The sequence below is a fragment of the Thamnophis elegans genome, chromosome 4 (assembly GCF_009769535.1).
Source record: "Thamnophis elegans isolate rThaEle1 chromosome 4, rThaEle1.pri, whole genome shotgun sequence".
NCBI classification, from domain to species: Eukaryota; Metazoa; Chordata; class Lepidosauria; order Squamata; family Colubridae; genus Thamnophis; species Thamnophis elegans.
The window spans coordinates 34,847,228-34,872,217 of record NC_045544.1 but is presented as its reverse complement, the minus strand read 5'-3'; the positions used below and the strand labels follow the sequence as shown (position 1 = coordinate 34,872,217).

Below are 24,990 nucleotides of genomic sequence, written 5' to 3'. Positions count from 1 at the left end.
GTACACCTGGTTCGGAGCATATGTGTTCCCCTGTCTGTCCAGGTTATTCCCATATGCTATTACACCATATGGTAACAAAATCAGTTTACTGTTTAACGTTGACATTAAGACACAATAGGAGGAATTTGGATTGCTCAAAAAAGTGACATAGGAGCATATTTTGTGTGGTCATATGCAATAACAACATCAAAACTCCTAATTATTTATCAAAACTGATATCTTTAGATTATTTTAATCCTACGTTATTGTTCTATAGAGAAATAATGTGTGTTCCCAAAACAACATTAGTTGTCTGAAAGAACTTGGGAGTGAAGAATTGAAATTCCTATAGTCTGCCTGAGATCATGGATTATAAGGGTAGAAGGCTTAAATATTCTGTCATAAAAGCCTTGGTTGGTTAGTTGGTTAGTTATCACATATACTAATTTATAATAGGAACATATAATAAGATAATTCAGTGCCATGATCAAAGTAAAGAAATAAAATAATAAAATAAAACCCACCTAGTACAGGTTTTGCTGAGGCCATTCTTCCATCAAACCTTGGTCACCTTGCACCAGGGGTGGGTTCCTGCCAGTTCTAATCTCTTCTATAGAAGAGGTTCCACAAATCTACAGTGCCATTTAGAACCGGTTCCAGCTCCCTCCCCCCACCCGTTCGCACATCATCAAGATGAAGAGCGAGAGAGGAATTCTGGGAGTTGAAATCCACAAGTCTTAAAGCTGTCAAGTTTGAACACCCCTGGGGTTTTTTTTCTAAAGGGTTAGGGGTGGAAGGGTCTTGTAACTTGACAGCTTTAAGACTTGCGTGCTTCAAATGCCAGAGTTTCTGAGCCAACATTTTGGTTGCTAAGCAAGAGCGTTGTTAAGTGAGTTTCACCACATTTTACAAGTTGGCCACGCCCACTCAGTCACATGGCTGGCAAACCACTCTCATCCAGTCACATGGCTGGCAAGCCACTCCCATCCAGTCACATGGCGGGCAAGCCACTCCCACAAAGCAGGCCACACCTACAGACGAGGTTCTAAAAAATTTTGAAACCCACCACTGCCTTGCACATTGCAGAGGCATTATGCATTATTATAGAAAGGGCTGTGGTTGGACAAGAAGTGATAGCCTGTCTCATGAAGTGCAGTGGTTACTAGTAAGTTCCCAAATACAAATGACACTACAAGTTCTTATCTATAGCGTTCTACATTTCTTTATTTTTGTTTATTAGAATTTGTCAAACAAAACAAGAACAAGAATAAAAGAAAAAATACAATGACAGGGAGGATAGACACCTTAGTGCACTTATGTAATACATTGCATAAGTCTTGAGAGATCATCTATCTCTTATAGTTCTGCCTTTCTTGTGTGATCAGACAAGATTGGCTAATTTTGGGTGTTGCTAATCAAGCAATATTATTTAGCACAGCAGCCCTCAACCTTTTGGGCACCAGGGACTGGTTCCATGAAGGGAGGTTTTTTTCTGCATACTGGAAGGGAAGTGGTTTCAGATGCTGCCGCATCCTATGGATGGGGCTGCATCAGGGGTGGTGTTTCTATTTTCTAGTGAATCTAAATTGTGCAGCACAGCTGTTCTCTCCCCTTGCTGTTCTATTTACCTTGCAGACTCAGAAAAGGCTTCTTAGGGGCTTCTGGTTTGGACGCGTTGTCTGAAGGGGCTGGTTTTTTTAGCTCCAGCTGCGTTAAGCTGTCTAAACAGCATCCATCAGCTGTTAGACAGTTTGATTACTCTCCTTCGGGCAGATAAAGAGAGGTGAGAAGCTGTGTTTGGGAAGTGCTTCATTCAACCTCCCCCAGAACATAAATCTGGGGTGTGGAAGGTGTGAGCCGCCCTATAACTCAGTGAATTCTCCGCGCCAGGGATTTTTTCTGCCTTTTGCAGAACAAGGCACACATCCACCCTCAGCTCAACGATTGATTTATACCTGATTCCAACACGGGCAGACAGATACCGGAGAACTTCTAATTGTATGTATTACAGACTTTAACTCCATTTTTCTAAAAATTCCTTCTGATAAACTACATGGCAGAAAGACAAAGACGGCGCAGAATAGCTTTGCAGGTGTGGTTCTACTTTGATGTTACAGATTTTCACGGAGCTCAAACTACTATAGAGTTCAAGACCATCTAAAGATCATTAATCAGTAGTGATTTATTAGTAGACTACATAGTAATTACTGGAACAAATGGCTTGCCTGGATTTAGTAACTGGGTGCAAGACAAGATTAAATGAGAAATGGCCTCTAAGCTCACTAAGATCTTAGTGATTCCAATATTAACCTGGTAATTTTTTTAGGATTTTAGGATTTTATTAATATTTATAGGCCGCCCTTTTCCCTGAGGGGACTCAGGGCGGCTTACATAAAATAGGGAAAGGAGGGTACAAGACAATAAAGGCAAAACAACACATAAGAGTAAAATAGTACACAACATTCATTCATCATTCGGGTGGGGACAGATTATCTTTATCCCCAGGCCTGACGGGCTAGCCAGGTCTTAAGGGCTGTGCGGAAGGTCTGGACGGTGGTGAGGGTACGAATCTCCACGGGGAGATCGTTCCAAAGGGTAGGAGCTACTACTGAAAAGGCTCTCCTCCGTGTGGTTGCCAGACGACACTGACTGAATGAAATGAAAATGGATGTGATCCAACACAAGGTTGATGATGCAGAAAATGAAATTATAATGTTGCAGTACAGACAGATGGAATTTGCTTTAAGGATAAGAGGCCTTAAAGAGAAAAACCAAGAAAATTTGAAGATCTTCTCAGAAGCTTTTGATCAATTGATGGGACGGCCAGGAGGGGATTTTGACTAGCAAATTGACAAGATATATCATGTTAATTCCTGGCTTGCCAGACAAAAACAACTCCCAAGGGACATTGTAATGCATTTTGCCATGAGAGATATGAGGAATCTGATATTGCAAGAGTCTTATAAAACCAGTTGCAAATTGGGTGTCAGGAGGTGACTGTTTTGAAGGAAATACCACCCAAAATGTTGAGATCAAGGAAGACTATGCCTTTTTAATGGAGGAGCTCAAAACCATCAGTTACAGTTCAGATGGGAAGCTCCAGTTGGCTTAGCAGTTAATTACCAGGGCAAAGATATCGTCTTAACTCAGTATGGAAGGCTCAAGATTTTATAATATCATATTGAAGGCTGGACATCCCACCCCCCTCCAGGACCAGAGAAAGAGAACAAGAAAGATAGAACAGACAGCAAGATATCAAGGATCATTAAGGCTGGACCAACTTCCTCTCTCAGAACTAGAAGGAGCGAAGGAGCAAAGGCAAACCCGCGTGGTCACTAGGCGTATGGAACAAGAGTTAAAAAAGCAACAAGCTTTGCAACAAACACACGCAACGGCTCAAGAACTCACAGGTTTTCCGCTCAGAAGGAGGTGGGAGGAGCTAGGCCGGAAGCCAAACTACAGGATTTCCAGATGGCTCTTAAAAAGCTTCAGGGAGCTAAAGATGACAACTAAGTTCTTACCTGGAACGTTAATGGCTTAAATTCACCACAGAAAAGGAAGAAAATAAATCATTATTTGGAACAATTTAAGAATAACATAATTTGCCTGCAAGAGACACATTTTAGATTACCGATCAGAAATATTTGATCAATACGAGACTTGGACAACACTTTGTAGCCTCCACCTCGGAGAAGAAAAATGGTATAGTTATATACTTAAGAAAGGACATGAAAGCTGAATTAATTGAAGCAGATTCCAAGGAAGATATATTGCAATAGAACTGGTATTAGAATGGAAAAAGATGCTTTTAATGGAATATATGCTCCCAATCACAACAGATAAATTTTACAAAATGCTCCATACTAAGTTAATACAGTGGGAGTATAGATCTTGCATATTAATGGGTGACTGGAACGGTGTTCTGGATACCAAGAAAGACAAGAAGGGTCTCCTGCAAAAAAATCCAAACGTGAGCAAAATTACCTGTCTTTTTTCGATATGATGGATGATATGGAGCTAAGAGACATCTGGCGAGAAAGAAATGCAAGAGAACAGGACTTTAAATTCTTTTCTGATAGACATCAATCGTTTTCCAGGATTGACTTTATATTAACAACAAATGATTTGCTTTCTAGGGTAAAGAAGACGAAGATATGTTCCAGAGCTTTAACAGATCATAACACGATTTGGATGGAGTTGGAATTTGGGAAGGAATCTAGAAGGACTTGGAGATTAAATGAAAACTTATTTAGATATGAGAAAAATGTTAATGAATGTAAAAAATTGTTGAAAGAATATTTTGCCTTCAATATGAATAAGAGCACATCTATGGAAATGGTCTGGGATGCAAGTAAAGCGTACATGCGAGGAGTCCTAATAAATTTAAATAGGTTACATAGATGTAAAAAGGGGAAAAAAGAAATGAACTAGAGGAAGAGATTAGGAAGAGAGAACAGGAGTTAATATTAAACCCAGGAGATAAGAAGATTAAAGAAGCAATTACCCTATTACGAGCGCAATTTAATATGTTGATGTCAGACCAGGTGGCTACTAATTTGTTATATGCAAAACATAATACTTTCTGTAACACAAATAAACCTGGCAGATGCTTAGCATATTTGACCAGGAAGAAACAAAAATCTTGCAATATACCGAAAATATATTATAAAAGGAAGGAAGTGTATCAACAGGATGTGATTCAAAAGGCCTTTCGTGAATTTTTTACAGGATTGTATACGAGTGACAAAATACAAGGTTTAGATATAGATAGATACCTGGACAAAGAAAAAATACCTATAGTTAAGGAGGACCAGAGGGAAAGATTGAATCAACCAATAACCTTGGGGGAAATCCTCCAGGTAATTAAACAGTTAAAGGCAGGGAAAGCACCTGGCACAGATGGTTTGACAGCAGCTTATTACAAAAATTTACAATTAGAAACGATAGAACTGCTTAAGGAATTATTTAATAAAATCCAAGTGGAAGAGAAGGTATCTCCATCTTGGAAGACAGCTTTCATATCCCTGATACCTAAAGAAGATCAAGATCCTAGTCAACCAAAAAATTATAGGCCTATAACATTACTTAATATAGATTATAAAATTTTTACAAAAATATTAGCGAATAGGTTAATGTTGGTTATTCAGCAACTGATTCATAATGATCAAACCAGTTTTATACAAGGGAGACAAATGAGAAGTAATGTAAGACAAATTGTTAATATACTGGAATATTTGGGAAAAAATAATCAAATCCCTGCAGCACTTATATTCTTAGATGCCGAGAAAGCCTTTGATCGAGTGAATTGGCAATTTTTAATGAAAACAATGCAAAAGATGCAAATAGGAGAGTACTTTTTACAATCAATTAAAGCAATATATCAGGAACAAACAGCACAAATTATAGTCAATGGAAGTCTAACAGAACCATTACAATTGAGAAAGGTACAAGACAGGGTTGCCCCCTATCCCCATTATTGTTTATTATAACCTTGGAATTATTGTTGAATAAAATACGGGGGTCAGATGATTTACAGGGAATCAAGATTAGGCATCAAGAAAATAGACTAGGTGCATTTGCGGATGACTTGGTTATAACATTAACCCAACCAGAGAAATCTATCAAGGTTTTAATGAATATGATTAATCAATATGGCCAAATATCTGGATTTAAAATAAACCTAGGAAAAACAAAGATGCTAGTTAAAAATATGAACACTAATCAAAGGGAAGACTTCGAAAAAATGACAGGATGTGAAATAGTTAAAAAGGTTAAATATCTAGGACTCTACATCTCAACCTCAAACGGGAAACTATATAAGTATAATTATGAGCCACTATGGCATAGTATACAGGCAGAGATAAAAAATTGGGAAAAATTACAATTATCTTTGTTGGGAAGAATAGCAGCAGTGAAAATGAATGTCTTGCCTAAATTTCTATTTCTTTTTCAAATGATACCAATACTTAAAAAAGATGTAAATTTGCTAGAATGGCAGAAGGGTATTAACAAATTTGTTTGGGCAGGGAAGAAGCTGAGAATAAAACTTAAAATAATGCAAGATGTACGTGAAAGAGGAGGTTTGAAATTGCCAAATCTAAAATTATATTATGAAGCAATAGTTTTATCATTAATCAGTGATTGGATTAACTCAACAGATGATAGAATACTTAACATCAAAGGGCATGATTTGGTATATGGTTGGCATGCTTATCTGTTATATGACAAGAAGGTGGATAAGAATTTCAAAAGTCATATTTTAAGGAATGCTCTACTGCGCGTTTGGAAAAAATATCAACATAAACTAAACGACAAGATACCTATGTGGACAATTCCCAGAGATGCAATAGAGAACATAAGCATAGCACAAAAACAGGATGTAACTACATACAGACAGCTTCTCACTATAGAAAGAGGTGTATTACAGCTAAAACCCTTGAATGTACTAAAAGAGGAAAAGGTAATCCAAACATGGTTTCAGTATGGACAGTTACAGGCCAGATGGAAAAAAGATCAGAAAATTGGTATTACACAAAATGAGAATAATTTACTAAAACAAATTAGGGATCAAAGTCAAATGCATATAAAAAGGGTATATAATGTATTAATAGAAATGGATTCGGAAACAGAACTAGTCAAAGATTGTATGATAAAGTGGGCACAAAATTTTTAAGAACCAATAATGTTGGATACATGGGAAAAAATATGATTAAGAAATGTAAAATTCACGCAAGCCCAAAATCTGAGAGAGAACTTTGATAAGATGTTTTATAGATGGCCTTTAGACCCAAAAAAACTGGCTTGCATGTATCCAAATTTACAATCTAAATGCTGGAGATGTGATTGTGTTGATGCTACATATTACCATATATGGTGGACTTGTAAAAAGGTTAAAGCATTTTGGATAAAAACATGGTGGATTATGCAAAATATTCTTAAAAAGAGGATAAAGTTTACCCCTCAGTTATTCCTGTTAGGTATAACTACTGATTGTACTGTTATAGAGACTAATTTGATTTTGTACTTAATAACAGCAGCAAGACTGCTGGTGGTGCAATACTGGAAGACGGAAGATTTGCCTACTATTCAAGAATGGACATTAAAAGTAACAAACTTAGCAGAGATGGCTAAAATATCAGCATATCTTAAGGACCACTCAGATGAGTAATATAAACTGGAGTGGAGAAGATGGATTGATTATATTCAAAATAAATATGGGAAAGCGAGGAACGATATAATCTGTTTAGAGTTAGCCTAACAAAAGAGGAGTTAAAGCTCAAATGAAAGATGATACTAACTTTCTTTAAGTTTATTTTAGTATATGCTTGTTAAAGATTTATACCCTGTATTTGTTCTGGGAAGTCAGGGGGGAAGGTTGGGGGGGGTTGGGTTCTATACTGACCACTTTAAGATGGTGGAGACACAACCTCTTCACTCTCTACCTTTGGTAATCTCCCCCACCAGGAGTGTGGTGGGTCACATGGTTAGGACATTGGGTTGAAAGTTAGCAAGCCCATGTTTGAAATCCAAGTGCTGCTGCATGGTGGGGTAAGCTCCTGTCTTTCACTCTAGCACCTTGTTGGGAACTTGAAAGGAGCACCTCTCCCGGGGCATCTCCCTGGAAACAGTGATGTCACTGACTAATCTTTTCAACCTGGAAAGGATAATCTACTTATCAACCTGAAAAAAAAGTATCTCCGACATATGAATGCACTGTCCTCCAGTCTTAGAACTGTCTCCTCTAAACTGCAGGGACCTATTCAATGGTCAAAAAGCCATCAATCATTTCTCTTAACCCTAACCTTGAAATCACTGAGTTGACCATCAACTCCACTAAATACCAAAGTATTCCAGAGTCACAGCAGTCTGACAGCTAAAGATTGGCCAACATTGGGTCATGCAACAGGACAATGACCCTAAGCACACCAGCAAAAATACCACAGAATGGCTGAAAAGGAAAAAATTAAGGTATTGTAATGGTCCAGTCAAAGTCCAGTCCTCAACCTGATTGAAATGCTACAGTGAAACTTCAAGTGAAACAAGTAAAAAAATGCTCACAAACTTCATTTAACGGAAGCCATGTTGTAAAGAATAGTGGGCCAAAATTCTTCCAAAATTATGGAATCTTAAGTTTTACATACACAGCTTCTCCATTTTGGTTTCCTTTTTCAAAAACAAACCATGACATGGTATAATGTCATGTTGTTCATCTGAAGTTGTATTTACTTACTTTTAAGAACTGCTAAGGAGCAGATTTTTACTATGTTCTCAGACAAAAAACTATGGAACAGAAGCAGGGTATATGTCCTGTTTACATGACTGTATATACATTCAAACACAAACTTAGTCACAGAAAAATGCGTAAGAATGACCATTTTGGTGACAGGATGACATAAATAGCCTCGAGATAAAATGAATACAAAAACTGTTAAGATATTTTTAACCATTGTTTCCCAGGCACTATTGGGGACTGGAAGAATCTCATGACTGTTTCCCAGAGTGAAAGGTTTGACCGTGTCTTTAAGGAGAGGATGAAAAAGCTGCCCTTCAAGTTCTGCTGGGATATTCAGGAGGATCCAGAGCCTATTTCCAGCTCAGTGGATCAAAATAATGTGTGATATAAACTTTCAAATGGCTTGAATCAGAGATGACCTTCCAAGAGTGGTCTTTATGTAATCTTGTAATTTTCAATTCTCAACTATAGAACAGAGTAACATTAAATTCTGTGTTATTTTTAAACATTGTGCAGCATTTGTTTATTGATTTAGATTTCCATAGCTACCTGAGCAGTGTTGGGTTTCAATTTTTTCCCTACCGGATCAGTGCGTGTGGCTTTGTGGAGGGCTTCATGTGACTGAGTGGGAGTACGGCAAGGTAGGGTGACACCACTTCACCAAACCACACCCACCCAAACCACGCCCACAGAACCCACAGATAAGTTTGGCCAAGGGTTCTCGCCTCCTTCTCATGTTTCCTCTGTGCGCATGAGCCCAAGAGGAGAAAAGCAGCCATGTTGAATGCTGAGGCAGAAAGAAGCCAAAGTTTTCTGCCTCCCTTTGCAGCGGAGGTGCTCGGTGGGCCAATTTTGGTCCCTCCTTTCCCCTGTGTTGAAGTACTTTAAGACTGAAGCTGGTGGCTGCCTTCCGAGCAGCTCCGCTGGAACATGCTAGGGCCGCTGGGACCCATAACAGGCCGTTCCCCTGACCGGGTCCGGTGGGCAGCTGTGAGCAGCACTGGCAGGCAATGGGTCACATGGCCAGTGCAAACAGGGTGGCGATCGTCACAGGTAACACATTGCATACCAGTGCCACTTGTGCCAGGCCATCATACATGGCCAGGGAAAAGCTAGAGTGGCCAACGGGTAGGCAGGGTGGGACAAAGTGAGCAGCAGATGGGAGGGCGAGGCAAGCAACCACTAAGAAAAAATATAACAACAAATCCAAAATCAACATATTCGCAACAGCTGGACCTATTTATTGTATTTGCCGCTTCCCTGAAAATATATATTGCTTGATATATCATCTTAGCCCAACTGCTAAAGGGAAAATCAAGTTTTTAAAGGGTTTTTTTGTAATTCTTTGGTATAATGATACATTACAAATGCATCAGATGTGGATTGCTCCCGGTATTCACCGGTACCGGTAGCGGAAATCAGCCATACGTTTACATACGGGACCACCAGCAGGCTGGACACTTCCCCATACTGGTACAGTCTGGATGGATCCGAGGCTGGAATGGGCTTCAACACTGCTCTGGCCTCGTCTCCTCTAAAGAAGCCTCCCACAACTTCCTTCTCTTTGAGAAGTGGCTTTCAAAACGAGGACTTTGCAAACTACTTCACAAGAGAAGGAAGCTGGGATGGGGCTTCTTCAGATGAGCCGAGGCTGAAGTGGGCTTCATGGATGCCCCACCCCCATCGCTGCCACCACCGCTGCCACCACGCCAGCTCTACAGTCCTCTCACCAATGAAAACAACTGGACTGTGCTCCCCAGCACTGCCAACATCCCCAGTTATGGAGAACTCCAGATTGGGACTTGGCACCCAGGGGATTGCTGGAGCTGAAGGGGCTGGCCCTCCCCTCTGCCACCAGCCGTGGGAGGAAGGTAAAGCTAAACCTTGCCAAGGCAAGAGCTGCTGGCGGGGGTGGGTGAGGCTGCAGCGCGAACATGGCTGGAAGTTGTTTGTAAATCCCCCAAAAGAGGGAGGGGAGGAAGTTCTGCCGCTGTCCAGGTTGATTTTATAATAAGAGAAGACCTGGATATGTTTTTATTACACAGTCTTTCCTAACAAGACTGATTTTCGATTGCATCACTGTTAGTCTCAAACTCATTGCTTAATTCATTTGTTAAGTCCCCATAATTCAAAATTATGTTTATGAGTTGCTAATATCACCATCCTGAGTAATTCCCTTTGGAGCAATTTCCATTTTGACAATTTAGGAAAAAAGCGTTGTCTTTTGGGTTTACCTGAATGAATTTTAGGTGTAGGCATCAGGGGAGGGTTAATTTGAAAATGTGCAATGAAAGAGAAGCACATCTCTGTACATAACAGAAATGAAGGGAAAACATTGAAAAGTGTTGAGGAGCTGAGGGTGTGTGAGTCAGGGAATTCCAGACCAGAAAGATTGTTTTGTATTCCAGTTGAATTAGAACTGGTCCTTTGTGAAGGATCTGTGAGAATTTTGAAATATTGCAATAAGCCCCAAGGGAAAATAAATAAAGCAAAAAGATTTAATTAAAGGAGAAGAGAAAGAATGGCAAAACATCCATTAAGTGCTTTGAAAATGCCTTTGTAACTGTTTTCAATTGTAGGAATGGAAATATTTGATTGACTGTATGCTTCAATGTTCAAAAAGAATAATTTTTATTAGTATAAGCAGAGCAGTTTGCAAAAATCATTGTAGTAAACTGAATACCACTGTAGAACATAATTTCTCACCAAAAAATGCAATTGAATTGAGAGTAAAGTAAAATTTTACACAGGCAAGAAAAAATGTATAGAATAGGTGGTGGCTGGCTCAACTGGAAGTAACTGTGAAACGGATCTGTGAGATGGAAACCTATCAAACAGATCCAACCTAGAAATGAGAAATTTCTTGACAGAACAATTAGAGAAATGGGATGCCTTCAGAAATTGTGGGTATATAATCACTAGAGGTTATTAAGAAGAAATTTGTCCATAATAGTATAAGGTCTCATCTCATGCTTCATCAGGGTTTGAACTAGAAAACCTCCAAGGTCCCTTCCAACTCTGTTATATTTTATAAATCTCTCAACTCACCGTTACCAAGAGAATAGTGATAAACAATATTTGGAAATATACGATATGCAACTTCCTAGGAAGAGAACTAACTGAAAAGGAGGTGGATGATGTGGTGGATAAAGCGACAATTGATAACATGAAAGTAGATTCTAAAGCAAACTACATGTTATTGCCTCCTGATATTCTAGATTTCACCAAAGGAGACTTTCTTCACAAAGGTAGATCAGCAATAATTCATACTCTGGGGATTTTGGAATGTGCCAAGCTTCATCTGAAACCAGGGCTGCCACCTTCATCTGAAAGGTGCTTTCTAAAGTGGTGTGGATATGTCCCAACAGCCTCTCTTTCTGCTGTCTCTCCTGTTGACCCAAACAAATTTCAGGTGTGGATATATTCCAACCTGTTTCAAGGACCATTCTATTGGTTGGACAATCTGATCCTTTCATTTCTCTTAAGCATTGACCAACTTGGTGAACTCAAGATCATTTAGAACCTCACTGGGAGACTATTGATTCCATGATTACAGTTTTGAAGAGGCCTCTTCTCTCTAAAAGCAGCATGGCAGCACAACTTTGGTTTCCAAAGTTGCATCTGAACAAATCACAAGACTTCTGGAACACTGTCCTTTGGACGAATAAGACCAAAGTGGAGGCGTTTGGCCACAATACAAAGTGCCACGTTTGACAAAAACCAAACATGGATATCAGCACAAATATCTTATACTAACCATCAAGCATGGTGGTGGAGGGTGGAGTGATTTGGGCTTGATTTGTAATCACAGGGCTTGGACACCTTGCAGACACTGAGTTGATCATCAACTCCACTAAATACCAAAGTCTTCCAGAGTCACATGTGAAGCCAGCGGTCTGACAGCTAAAGATTGGCCAATATTGGGTTATGCAATAAGACAATGACCCTAAGCACACCAGCAAGAATACCACAGAATTGCTGAAAAGGAAAAGAATTAAGGTGTTGCAATGGCCCAGTCAAAGTCCATACCTCAACCCGATTGAAATGCTATGGTGGGACCTCAAGTGAACTGTACATAAACAAATGCTCACGAACTTCAATTATGTAATGTTGTAAAGTAATGTTGTAAAGAATAGTGGGCGAAATCAAATGAAAATGAAAATTCTTCCAAAACTATTGAATCTTAAGTTTTACACACACAGCGTCTCCATTTTGGTTTCTTTTTATAAAATAAATCATGACATGGTGTAATGTCATGTTGTTCATGTGAGGTTGTATTTAAGAACTGCTAAGGAGCAGATTTTTACTATGTTCTCATACATAAAACCATGGAACTCAAGTAGGGTATACTTCCTGTTTACATGATTGTATATACATTCAAACACAAACTTAGTCACAGAAAAATGTGTAAGAATGACCATTTTGGTGACAGGATGACATAAATAGCCTCTAGTTTAGGTTAGGTTTGGTTTATTGGTTTTCTATGCCGCCCACTCCCGAAGGACTCCGGGCGGCTCACAATAAACATGGGGGGGGGGAATAAATAAGACAATACAAACAATATTAAAAATCCACAACAGTCACAATTGAAACGGGGGTGGGTACTTCAACAACCCTCAGCCTGCCGGAACAGCCAGGACTTAGTAACTTTATGGAAGGCCGGGAGGGTAGTAAGGGTCCGGATCTCCACGGGGGGCTCATTCCAGAGGGCCGGAGCAGCAACAGAGAAGGCTCTCCCCCAGAGGGTCGCCAGCCAGCATTGGCTGGCAGATGGAACCCGGAGAAGGCCAAGCCTGTGCGATCGAATTGGTCTTTGGGAGGTAATTGGCAGGAGGTGGTCTCTCAGGTACCCAGGTCCGATGCCATGTAGGGCTTTATAAGTAGCGACTAGCACCTTGAAGAGAGTCTGGAGACCAATGGGCAGCCAGTGCAGCTCGCGGAGGATAGGTGTAACGTGGGTGTACCTAGGTGCACCCACAATCGCTCGCACTGCTGCATTCTGGACTAGCTGAAGTCTTCGAACACTTTTCAAAAGCAGCCCCATGTAAAGCGCATTACAGTAATTTAATTGAATAAAAAAAACTGTTGACATTTTTTTAACCACTGCTTCCCAGGCACTATTAGGGATTGGAAGAACTACATGACTGTTGTCCAGAGTGAAAGGTTTGACCATGTCTTTAAGGGGGGGATGGAAAAACTGCTCTTTAGGTTCTGCTGGGATTTGGGAGGATCCAGAGCCTGATTCCAGCTCCGTGGATGAAAATAATTTCCTCCTGTAAAATACATACCTTCAAATGGCGTGAATCAGAGATGACCTTTCAAGAATGGTCTTTATGTAATCTTATAATTTTTAATTCTCAACTCTGCAGGGACTATAAGACAGACCAACATTAAATTCTTCGTTATTTTTAAAAATTGTACAGCATTTGTTCATTGATTTAGATTTCCAGAGCTACCTGACAAGTGGTGGTTTCAAACTTTTTTCTCTCCCAGTTCGGTGTCGTGGCTTGGTGAGGGGGTTCATGTGACTGAGTGGGCATGGCACACTCAACGTCTCTGACAGTAAGGTGGGGCAACACCTTTCCACCAGCCATACCCACCCAAACCACACCCATAAAACCCACAGAACCCACAGAACCCACAGAAAAGTTTGGCCAAGTCTTCTAGTGTTCAACCTGGCTGCTTCTTGCCTCCTTCTCATGTTTGCTCTGTGTGCATTAGCCTGAGAAGGAGAAAAGTAGCCACATTGAATGCCAAAGCCAAAGTTTTTGCAGCGGAACTGCTCGGAAGGCAGCTCCTGTGGCTTCCTGTCCCTTTTTCCCCCTCCATCCTGCACCAAAGTACCTTTAAGTCTGGGGCTGTAGCTCCCGTGGGCACCATTTCTCTGGCACAACAGGCTGTTCTCCTGGCTGGGTCCAGTGACCAGCCATGAGTAGGGTGCATGGGCAGCTCAAACAAGGCAGCGATGGTGGTGATGGTCATAGAACTTGTCCTGTGACCATTGCCTCCATCCTGTTAACAGGCAACACATTGCATGTCAGTGCCGCTCGCACCCGGCCACCAGACCTGGCCAGGGGAACAGCCTGCTGCGCTGGAGGGATGACGTTGTAGCAGAGCTGCTCGGAATTCAACCAAAAATGACTGGCAGCTGTAGGCTTCCTGTGAAAGGTGGCCAAGCCTCACCATGCCCTCCCCCAAGATGACCAGAATAGAAGGTAGATGAGCGAGGCAGCAGGCAAGTGGTCAGAGAGTGGGTAGCGGCTCTGGGACAAGGCCAGAGCTGGGGAATGTCTCATTCCCCATCCTGCTGAGGGGGGCAGAGATCAGACAGTGGATTCGGGCAAAGGTCGGAGCTGTGGAATGGAACCACAACCTGGCTGAGGGGGTGGTGTATCCGGGGCCTCATGGAATAGTGCATCCCTGGGGCCCAGCCCCTGACCTAAGGTGAAGGGTGAGAGGACAACATGCTTACTTACTTTTGGTGAGATGAGGAGAGCGCGCAAAGTGCAGAGGCAACTGGAGATGTGCGTAGATGGGCCGCATGATGAAGCAAAGGCAACATATATAGGACTGGCATGGCGGAGCGAGAGTCGGGTGGGTGGGAAGGGGAAGCAAGCATTGATTGGGCAGCCAGCGGGTTGGTGGGGCAGGGTGAGCGAATGGTGGGTGGGCGGGGTGAACAAGTGGCAAGAAAAATATGACAAGAACAAATCCAAAATCAACATATTTGCAACAGCTAGACCCATTTATTATATTTTCCACTTACCTAAAGATATATATTGCTTGATATATCATCTTAGCCCAACTCCTAAAGGGAAAATCAAGTTTGTAAAGGGTTTTGGTTTTTTGGGAAGGCTGACATACTCAGGATACTACAAATATTGGCACCCCATGGATGGGGTGGGGTTGAGATTGGGAAAAAAGGCATATAACCTATGTCTCATCAGATTATATTATTTATTATTTAAACAAGTTCATATAGCCACCCAGCTCATTTAGGGTGCCTCCAAGTGTCTTCCAACATTAAAACTGTGTAAAACCCATATTTCTTCCACCTACCGCAATGGCAATTGAACTGTGGGCAGTTGGCAGAATTAGCTTGCAATACCACATTCTAACCACTGAACCATCCTGAATTTTAATGCTTGGAAAAGCATAACAAGACAACCCCTGGAATTTATGAGAGCTTTTGATCAAACCTCTGATACTGAAAACACATATACCAAACCACCCAAACCACCTCCACCGTCACAATGATGTAGACCAGGCATGAAAACCTTCACTACCGCTTTGGAACTGGGAGTGCATGTGCACTTGCCTGTCACTAATGACATCTAGGTGGGTGGGTGGAGCCTCCTGCTGCCATTACCAGTTCATCTGAACCTGGGCGAAAGGGCAAAATACCACCTCTGGTGTATATCCCATCAAGTTTCTCCATGAAAATATCCATGAAGCTGACAATAATATGGAAATTATTTATCGTGGCCTTCTGATCCCTTATTGATTATGTTGGTCAGAATGTTTCTGCAACCATTGTATCTGAACTGATAAAGTTTAAAGTCCCAGCTAAAAGTTTGCCAGCATCTATTTGAATAAATGAGAAGCTACATAAAATTAGGATAGACAACATCATTACAACTATTAACAATTAACTGTATTGAATGTGGCTGCATTTGCAGAAAACAAGCTGTCATCACAAATCAAGATCATGTAGTTCAATTAAAGATTGCAACATTGCACAATAAAATAATTCCTTACATAGCCTGAAACATATTTCATGCAGTGGTTTTCCCCATAATGAGGTACTCTTCCCTTTGGAGGGGGACAATAATATAACAACTCTTATGTACATTTATATATGGAAATTGGGATTCAGGTATGAAAATAACAATGCAATAACATCGTTGTGGCTACATCTCCTATTGGTAAATCCATAATTCTTCATATAATGATACATTACAAATAATTGGCATGTAAATCAGAAGTGCTTTTGTATTTTTAAAACATACTGATTTTTACAGCAACACTTTTCCAAATTAGGTTATTACTCAATCATGTTTGATGTCCTCCCTTGCTCATTTTTGAAATACAGAAGTTTTCTGACACAATTATTGACTAAAGATCAGCCTTCTTAAATATTTGCGCACTCTACTGGAGTATAAGAACATTGACAAACCATTGCAAATAAGGTGGCTTAAGGACATAACATGAGTGACTGTCAGAGTCTATATAGATAAGGTAAGGTAAGAAAAGAATTGCAATTTGTATGTTTTTAACATTGTAATTAAAACTTTCTCTTCTACATAGAATTTTTAGATTCCAATAAGAACAGCAAATTTACTCTTTGCAATGGAAACATTTATCAATGAAAATTGAGTTCATGGAACTAATGAATTAATTAAGGAAACTAATATAATAACACACACAGACATATAATTTTTCTTTATGTTAGCAGGATTCATGATTTTTAAAAAACTGAATTAATACAATATTGACTATAAATGTAGGAAGTATTGATAATTGCTCTATTATTACATCAACAGTTGAAGCAATGGAGCCAGTGGATGAGTCCCTGTATAAATATAAAGGACTCTATTTCATAACTGGCTTGTCCTCACCTGAAGATTTAGATTCACTGGACAATTTTGAAATCCGAGATGATGATATATTCGTAATCACATATTCTAAATCTGGTAAGTTCAAAGATGTCTTCCAAGAAAGAGTTAATCTTGTGTCCAATGTTGTTATTCAGTTCCTCAGTGTTTTAGTTGCTGTGACGCTGTTGCTCTATAATCAGATTTTAACATTTAGCATTTTATAAGAAGCTGGAAAAGTAGGGAAAATAAGGTGCTAAACCTCTACTTTCATTGTTTATATTTTACTGTACATTGGCTACATTGGTAACCTTGGCTAGTCACTCTCCCTCAGCCCAATCTACCTCACAGGGCAGTTGTGAGGAAAATAGGAGGAGGAAGAAGTACTAGGTATGTTTGCCACCTTGAGTTAGTTCTAAAACTAAAAAAGGCAGGATAGAAATAAATGTGTAAATAAATATCTATTCTTTTCTCATCCATTCATCTGCTTAATCTATCAATTTTAGTAGAGTTGATTGTCTTTATGCATCTCTGAAACATTTGCTCTTCTCCCTGATTAGGAAGGTTCGCTTTGCATAAGTTCAACTTTCTCCAAATAATAATGGGCAAATTAATTTAATTATTCTTTATTTGCAGGCACTGTGTGGACTCAGAATATTGTCAGCTTGATTGTTTATGAAGGTCACCGAGATGGAACTGAAAATATTACCCTAATTGACCGAGCACCATGGCTGGAGTATAATATATTCCATGTAGCTTTACCTAGTCGCCCATCACTGCCTTGAGGCTGTCAAAGACTGCCTTGAGGCTGTCAAAGACTGGATGAGAGCTAACAAACTGGTGCTCAACCCGGAAAAGACCGAGTGGCTGTTGTGTTTTCCTCCCAATAATTTGGCTAATGTTCCATCAATCAGGCTGGGGGGACAAAATTTATACCCCTCAGACAGGGTCCGCAACTTGGGAGTCCTCCTGGACCCACAGCTGAGTTTCGACCATCATTTGTCAGCTGTGACCAGGGGGGCATTTGCTCAGGTTCGCCTGATGCGCCAGTTGCGGCCCTACCTGAACCGGGAGGCCCTCACAACAGTCACTCGAGCCCTTGTGATCTCTAGGCTGGAATACTGCAACGTGCTCTACATGGGGCTGCCCTTGAAGAGCATCCGGCGACTTCAGCTAGTCCAGAATGCGGCCGCGCGAGTGATCGTGGGCGCACCACGGTTCGCCCACATAACACCGATCCTCCGTGAGCTGCGCTGGCTACCTGTTGGTCTCCGGGTGCACTTCAAGGTCCTACTTACCACTCACAAAGCGCTCCATGGTAGTGGATCTGGCTATTTGAGAGACCGCCTTCTGCCAATTACCTCCCTGCGTCCCATCAGATCGCACAGGGTAGGCCTCCTCCGAATTCCATCCGCCAGTCAGTGCCGACTGGCGACTACCCGGAGGAGAGCCTTCTCAGTTGCAGCTCCGACGCTATGGAACAATCTCCCCGTGGAGATCCGCACCCTCACCACCGCCCAGGCCTTCCGCACGGCCCTTAAGATCTGGCTATCCCGTCAGGCCTGGGGATAAAAATCTTAGTTCGTCCCCTCCCGAATGATGAATGAATGTTGTGCTCTATTTTTTAATATTATGTACTGTCTTATGCTTTTTGTCTTTGTACCCCCTTTCCCGTGTTTTTGTAAGCCGCCCTGAGTCCCCTCAGGGAAAAGGGCGGCCTATAAATTATAATAAATCTACAAATCTACAAATCACCTCATGTCATTTGTTCCCATCTGCCCTACTATTTGGTACCCAAAGGATTACGAAAAAGAAGAGCAAAAGTAGGACATATTTTGTTAACTTGTGAGCTAGTGTGGGGAGCTGCCTGCATTCTTTTCGTTTAGCTCTGCATCTGAATGTTTTATTAACAAATAGGCAAGGGTGCACAAACAAATATTAGATTGTTCCAATATGTTGGAATAGCAAATTCTGAAGTGTGAGGAGGGGGGGGAATACAAACAAAACAGAAGGTCATGGCCAGCAGAAACAGCTAACAACCAAACTGAATATCAAACCCCTTAAACTTATTTTTCCCAAGGTGGCACACCCAGGTAGATAGTAACACTTGGTGTTGCATGTCCAGTTGCTATCTTAACATATCTGGAGGATGTCAAGTTGAGGGACGCTATTTTTATCCCTCAAATCCCTTTGCACAATTTCTACTCTCAGTCAATCATGCCCTAGTCACTGGAAGCTTTACTGGTGCAAAATGCAGATGCCACGTGGATTGGTGTTTCTCTAGAATTGCATTCATTACACCTCTGCTTTGGAAACTGCATTGGCTACTAGTTTGCTCTTTAGATTTGTCAGGCAGGACCCAAGAGGAAAGACTTTTCTTCTGTGGTGTCTGCTATATGGAAAATCTTTTCCCCAAGTCAAGGTTGGCCCCAATCCTGGTGGTCTGCTGAAAGGCTCTCAAATATGGTTTTGCTAATGAGCTTTGAGATCCGGTGATAGAATGGAACCTTTTAGATGAATGTATGAGAGTTACTTGATGAACTCTCTGTATGCTTTCCTTTTAATCTGTCTTTTATTCTTCTTTTTGTCTTGGTTTTTTTGACTAGGTATTATCATCTCTCTCTTACAGATTATTTATGTGTTTAGAAATCCAAAGGATGTCTTAGCTTCTAACTATTATTTTCACAAACTATCAGTCAAAATAGAAACCCCAAAAGACTTTGATATATTCTTTGAGAAGTTTTTGGCTGGCAAAGGTAAGAAGAATTTGATCATATCGATATTTTGTCCATTTTTGTTTTAGGTAAACAACTATGAATATATTTCAATCCTCTTCCCACCAAGAGCAAACAATCCACTCTCTCTCCTTATATAAGAAATAAATAATGATTCTCTATAATTCAGTAATTTGTGTAAACTCTACACAAATATTTTTCAGTAGGAAGAGTGGGTGCAGAAAAATGGATGGCTCCTAGGACAACTTTGATGTAAAAGTGAGAGGGAGAGGCAAGAGAAGGCAGCTTATTAGGGAGAGAGATGAGAAATACTAAGATATATTTAATATGGAGGAGAAAATGGAGAGAAATTCTTTAGCAGTTCAAAATGGGGATGTTAATGTGTTGGAATGGATGGATAGAATGTAAAGTTTTTAAAAAATGAATATTAGTTAAAGAACCAAATACTCAAATGATATCACACGGGAAGCGATTTAAGGGTTGGAAATAGAAAGGAGATAACCAGAGTTAGTTCTTTGAATATTTGAAGAAGTATAAAAAAATTAAACCAGATTGCCCCAAAGTTCTAAATAGGAAAAGCGAAGAAACGAAACAATATAGCAGCATCTTGACAAAAATCCCCAAATAACAAGTTGGAGTATGCAACCACATTAGTTACAACTCTTACTCTTTCTCTGTCCTCTCCACATTGAGTGACGTTAGGGCAGCCCCTCAGTTGTGCTCTCATGCTTTGATTTTTAGGCCCACCAGGATCACAATGGAGGAAACTCAAGCATGAATAATGTAGAAAGAGCTGAGGTGGCGCAGTAGTTACAATGCAGTACTGCAAGCTACTTCTGTAGACTGCTGGCTGCCTGCAATTTGGCAGTTCGAATCTCACAGGCTGAAGGTTGACTCAGCCTTCCATCCTTCCGAGGTGGATTAAATGAGAACCCAGACTGTTGGGGGCAATAGGCTCATTCTGTAAACCGCTTACATACTGTAAAAGCACTATGAAGCGGTACATAACTCCAAGTGCTATTGTTATTGCTATCCCTGACACAGGTGGTCAGCTGGATCATTGCATAATCCAATTAGCACAATGTGCCTGTAATCTAAGCCAAAGTCTAAGCCAAAGTCCCTCATAATATTTTCCTGATTGGGCTCAGAAGAGATTGAAAATAATTAAAGTTTAATATGCAAGATATGTATAATGAAGAAGTAATCTTGAGAATTCCCCAAAAATATCAACAAATTTTTCCATCTTTTCTCCATTGTTATGGATGAACTAATATAAAGTTACATCAAATTACAGGATTTGAGAAGTTCTGTACTGAAAATATGCAACTTCCTAGGAAGAGAACTAACTGAAAAGGGGGTGGATGATGTGGTGGATAAAGCTACATTTGATAACATGAAGGTGGATTTTAGAGCAAACTACACATTCATGGCTCCTGATATTCTAGATTTCAGCAAAGGAAACTTTCTTCGCAAAGGTAGATTAGTAATAATTCATACTTGGGGGTTTTGGAATCTGCCAGGCTTCATCTGAAACCAGGGCTGCCACTTTCATCTGAAAGGTGCTTTCTAAAGTGGTATGGATATGTCCCAACAGCCTCTCTTTCTGCTGTCTCTCCATGATGTTGTGCTTGCCTCATCAGCAGCCTACATTTGAGGAAGCCATAAGCCTTTCTTAGTTATACCAATGTTGAAATGGTGTTCTTCTTTTCAATTCTGTGGGTGTAGCTCGGTGGGCATGGCGTGGATTTGCAGGTGTGACTTTGTGGGTGTGGCAGGGGAAGGATACTGCAAAATCCCCATTCCTTCCCCACCCCACTAACCTGCTTCCAGATTAGTCTAACTCCTTAGCATTAGAGTGTTTTTCATGTGGGAAGGGCGAGTAGAATGTCTAAACTTGCAGGCTGCAGGCCAGATGAGTCACGTGCTGGCCACGCCCATGCCCAAATGGCAGATGGAACAGAATTCTTTTCAGGTGAGGAGGGGGAGTAGAATGTCTAACTCCTTAGCAGCAGACCGGGTTAATAATAATATAAGAAATACTAATGATCTGATGGTCATTTCGAAAAATCCTTTCTTAGAAGAGCACCTAGAAGCCAGGAGGAACATACGTGCCAAATTTCAAGTTTGTAGGCTTTACAATTCTGGAGATTTTGTGATGATGCATGAGTGGTATTTCACTTTTATATATATAGATGGAGGAGAAAATAGAGATAAATTGTTTAGCGGTTCAAAATTGGGATGTGAATGAGTTGGAGTGGATGGATAGAATCAAATGTTTTTTTAAAAAAATAATATTAGCTAAAGAACCAAATACTCAAATGATATCACAAGGAAAGCGTTTTAAGGGTTGGAAAGAGAAGAAAGTTAAGCTAACCAGAGTTCATTCCTTAAATATTTGAAGAAGTATAAAAAAAATTAAACTAGATTGCCTCAAAGTCCAAATAAGAAAACGCCAATGAATTAAACAATATAGCAGGATTTTGACAAAAATCCCCCCTTAACAAATTGGAATATGAAGCCACATTATTTACCACTCTCATTCATCCCTTGTCCTCTCCTTGTTCAGTGACATTAGAGCAGCCCCTCAGTTGTGTTCTCATACTTTGATCTTTAGGCCCACCAGGCCCATAATGGAGGAAACTCACCAGGATCATCATGGAGGAAACTCAAGCATTAACAATGAAGAAAGAGCTGTGGTGTCACAGTGGTTACAATGCAGGACTGCAGGCTGCTTCTGTAGACTTACAGCTGCCTGCAATTTGGCAGATTGAATTTCACCTGACTCAAGGTTGACTCAGCCTTCCATCCTTCCGAGGTAGGTAAAATGAGGACACAGATAGTTGGGGGCAATATGCTGACTCTGTAAACCTCTTCCAGAGGGCTGTAAAAGTACTATGAAGCAGTATATAAGTTGAAATGTTATTGTTATTGCTATCCCTGACACAGATGGCCAGCTGGATCATTGCATGACCGAGAATAACAACTGAACTCAGCAACTTTGAAGACTGTTCTCATGTTTATGCTAAACTCATTTATCTCCTATCAGTGTTTTGTAGTTCATGGATAGACCATGTAGAAGGCTGCTGGTAAATTTATAATGGTGATTTCAATATTCTCTTCCTTTTTTATGAAGAAATGAAACAGGCAAGATCTTTTTGTGTTGTGTAATGCAATATAAACAACCATCAAACACAGAAAGCTTTAGAAATGATAGGACATGTACCATATTTTCCAGAGTATAAGACACTCCGCAATATGAGACACATGTAGCTTTTGGGAAGGAAAACAAGGGGGAAGACATCAGACAGTACAGACAATATACACTGTTTGTGGTGTTTCATTTCAGACTATACTTGTACAGATGCTGTTAATATTGATATGGCTTTCTGAAAGTATACGTTATTCTATGCTATTTAAAAGAAGATACAATAGCACTGGGCCTCTTCAGATCAAGCGTTTATTTTAAAAAGCTTCTTCATTTTGTTATGTTCTCTAGAACAATAATAAAGCAGTCTTTAAAAAAATAAGTCTAATAAATTGAACATTCTATAGGTATTTATAGTTATTGACTTACCTCCTTGCAGCAAACAGCCTGTTTCAGTTTAGCCTAATTAGCACAAGAAAAAAAATCTGCCTCTGCCTCCCAGCAATTTGCCTCCTTGCAGCAAACAGCAACAACCGATTGCACTTTCAATTTCACCATGGGCCCTGATGATCAGCTGTTTCAGGCTGCAGGGATTGCCATAGCCTATTGCCACCTTCGCAAGCCCCATTTTCCCGGTTTGCTGCAAGGAGGTAAATTGCTGGGAGGCAGAGGCCAAAGGGTGAGGGCTGGTGGGTGGGCAGGACTACATTTGGTGTATAAGACGCACCCAAATTTTCACCCTCTTTTGGGGGGGGGAACGTGCATCTTATTCTCCAAAAATACAGTAAATAACTTATTCCAATAAGTTATTTAGGGAATTGCAGAAGTGACCACAGAGCCACTCTTGGTTATTTCTGTGATCTCCCAGAGGACTGGTGATATCTCTGAAGAAAAATAAGTTAGTGTCTCTTCAAAAGGAAGGAGGAGGATGCAGGAAAATACAGTGCAGTCAGCTTGCTATCAAAAAGATTGATAAAATTAATTAATGAAAGGTGTATTTATGAGTACTTAGCTTGTCATGCTAGAATTCAAAGAATGCTTCTCTTGTGAATGAGTTTGGCAAAACAAAGTTGATCTAATTTTTGATAGATAAGATTCTCATATTTTCCATAATATTTGGCTCAGAACAGATTGACTCAACATTTTCCATCTTTTCTCCATTATTATAGATGAACAAATATTAAGTTCTGTACTGAAAATATGCAACTTCCTAGGAAGAGAACTAACTGAAAAGGAGGTGGATGATGTGGTGAATAAAGATACATTTGATTACATGAAGGTGGATTCTAGAGCAAACTACACGTTATTGCCTCCTGGGATTCTAGTTTTCAGCAAAGGAGGCTTTCTTCGCAAAGGTAGATCAGCAATAATTCATACTCTGGGGTTTTTGGAATGTGCCAGGCTTCATTTGAAACCAGGGCTGCCACCTTCATCTGAAAGGTGCTTTCTAAAATGGTATGGATCAGGGTGGGTTTCAACCGGTTCGCGGTGGTCCCCGCGAACCGGTTGGTCAGCGAACCTGGAAGTAAGTAACTTCCGGGAACAGCGAAGGGCCCACCCGCCCGCCCGCGCTCCTTACCCAGTTTTGATGAGTTCTGCGCTTCCACACATGCGCAGGACGCATACAGCACCTGCGCGATCCTCCAGGAGCAGCTGGAGCATCACACAGATGCTAGTACGCATCCGTGCGCTGCACGCGTGCACGAGGACGCTGCCGGCCCCGTTCCAACCGAACCGGTTGGAACAGGGCGAGAAACCCACCCCTGGTATGGATATGTCCCAACAGGCTAAGGGTTGGCTAGGGGTTTCTGAGGGAGCCCCGATCCCATTGTGACTGCCGCTAAGCGCTGCGAATACCCAGAGGGAAGGCATTGGATGCTGTGGAGTTTTGTGGGCCATCAGCTAGACGAACTGAACTAAACCATCTTGTGAACTTTGTTGTGCCGCCTGTGGTGAGAGGCGGGCGGGGACTTCCCAACCACCCAGGCCAAAGATACCTGCCGGAGCCTGGAAGAACAGGCTGAGACCGTCTTGGCTGCTGGGGAAGCAGCTATCGGTGACTGTTTGGGGGGACCTGACCCCCCCCCCAGGTTGTCTGATGCCTCCTTCTGCTGTTGTGCTGCTGTGGGGTCAGGCTAGGGACAGGGTAGGGCTAGATTAGAATCTTAGGGTGGGGTTAGTTTAAGTTAAGGTTAGGTTAAGGTTAGGGTTAGGGTGGGGGTGGGGGTGGGGTTGCTAGCCTGATGGCCTACCGACAGGCTGCCTCCACTGGGAGTGTCACGGTACAGCTGGGAGTGGGGCTTT

General features: G+C 41.0%; 2 protein-coding genes across 7 annotated transcripts in view; both read left to right on the top strand.

Annotated features, from left to right (window-relative positions):
• The window catches only part of LOC116507450 (sulfotransferase 2B1-like), a 52,778-nt gene extending 44,136 nt beyond the window's left edge, over positions 1–8,642 (top strand). Inside the window, exon 2 of the mRNA XM_032215587.1 lies at positions 8,437–8,642. Coding sequence (XP_032071478.1) covers positions 8,437–8,597 — 161 coding nt within the window. The 3' untranslated portion in view covers positions 8,598–8,642. The remainder of the gene's footprint in view (positions 1–8,436) is intronic.
• LOC116507441 (amine sulfotransferase-like) overlaps positions 1–24,990 on the top strand; it is an 87,658-nt gene that overhangs the window by 35,467 nt on the left and 27,201 nt on the right. For 2 of the 6 annotated variants that reach the window (XM_032215569.1, XM_032215565.1), the window contains exons 1-6: positions 16,340–16,450; positions 16,756–16,905; positions 17,443–17,578; positions 18,557–18,629; positions 19,436–19,562; positions 23,856–24,041. In XM_032215569.1, coding sequence (XP_032071460.1) covers positions 16,764–16,905; positions 17,443–17,578; positions 18,557–18,629; positions 19,436–19,562; positions 23,856–24,041 — 664 coding nt within the window. In that variant the 5' untranslated portion in view covers positions 16,340–16,450; positions 16,756–16,763. Of the gene's footprint in view, positions 1–16,330; positions 16,456–16,755; positions 16,906–17,442; positions 17,579–18,556; positions 18,630–19,412; positions 19,563–23,855; positions 24,042–24,990 lie in introns of those variants that run through there. The other 4 variants (XM_032215568.1, XM_032215567.1, XM_032215566.1 and 1 more) reach the window with 4 other exon arrangements.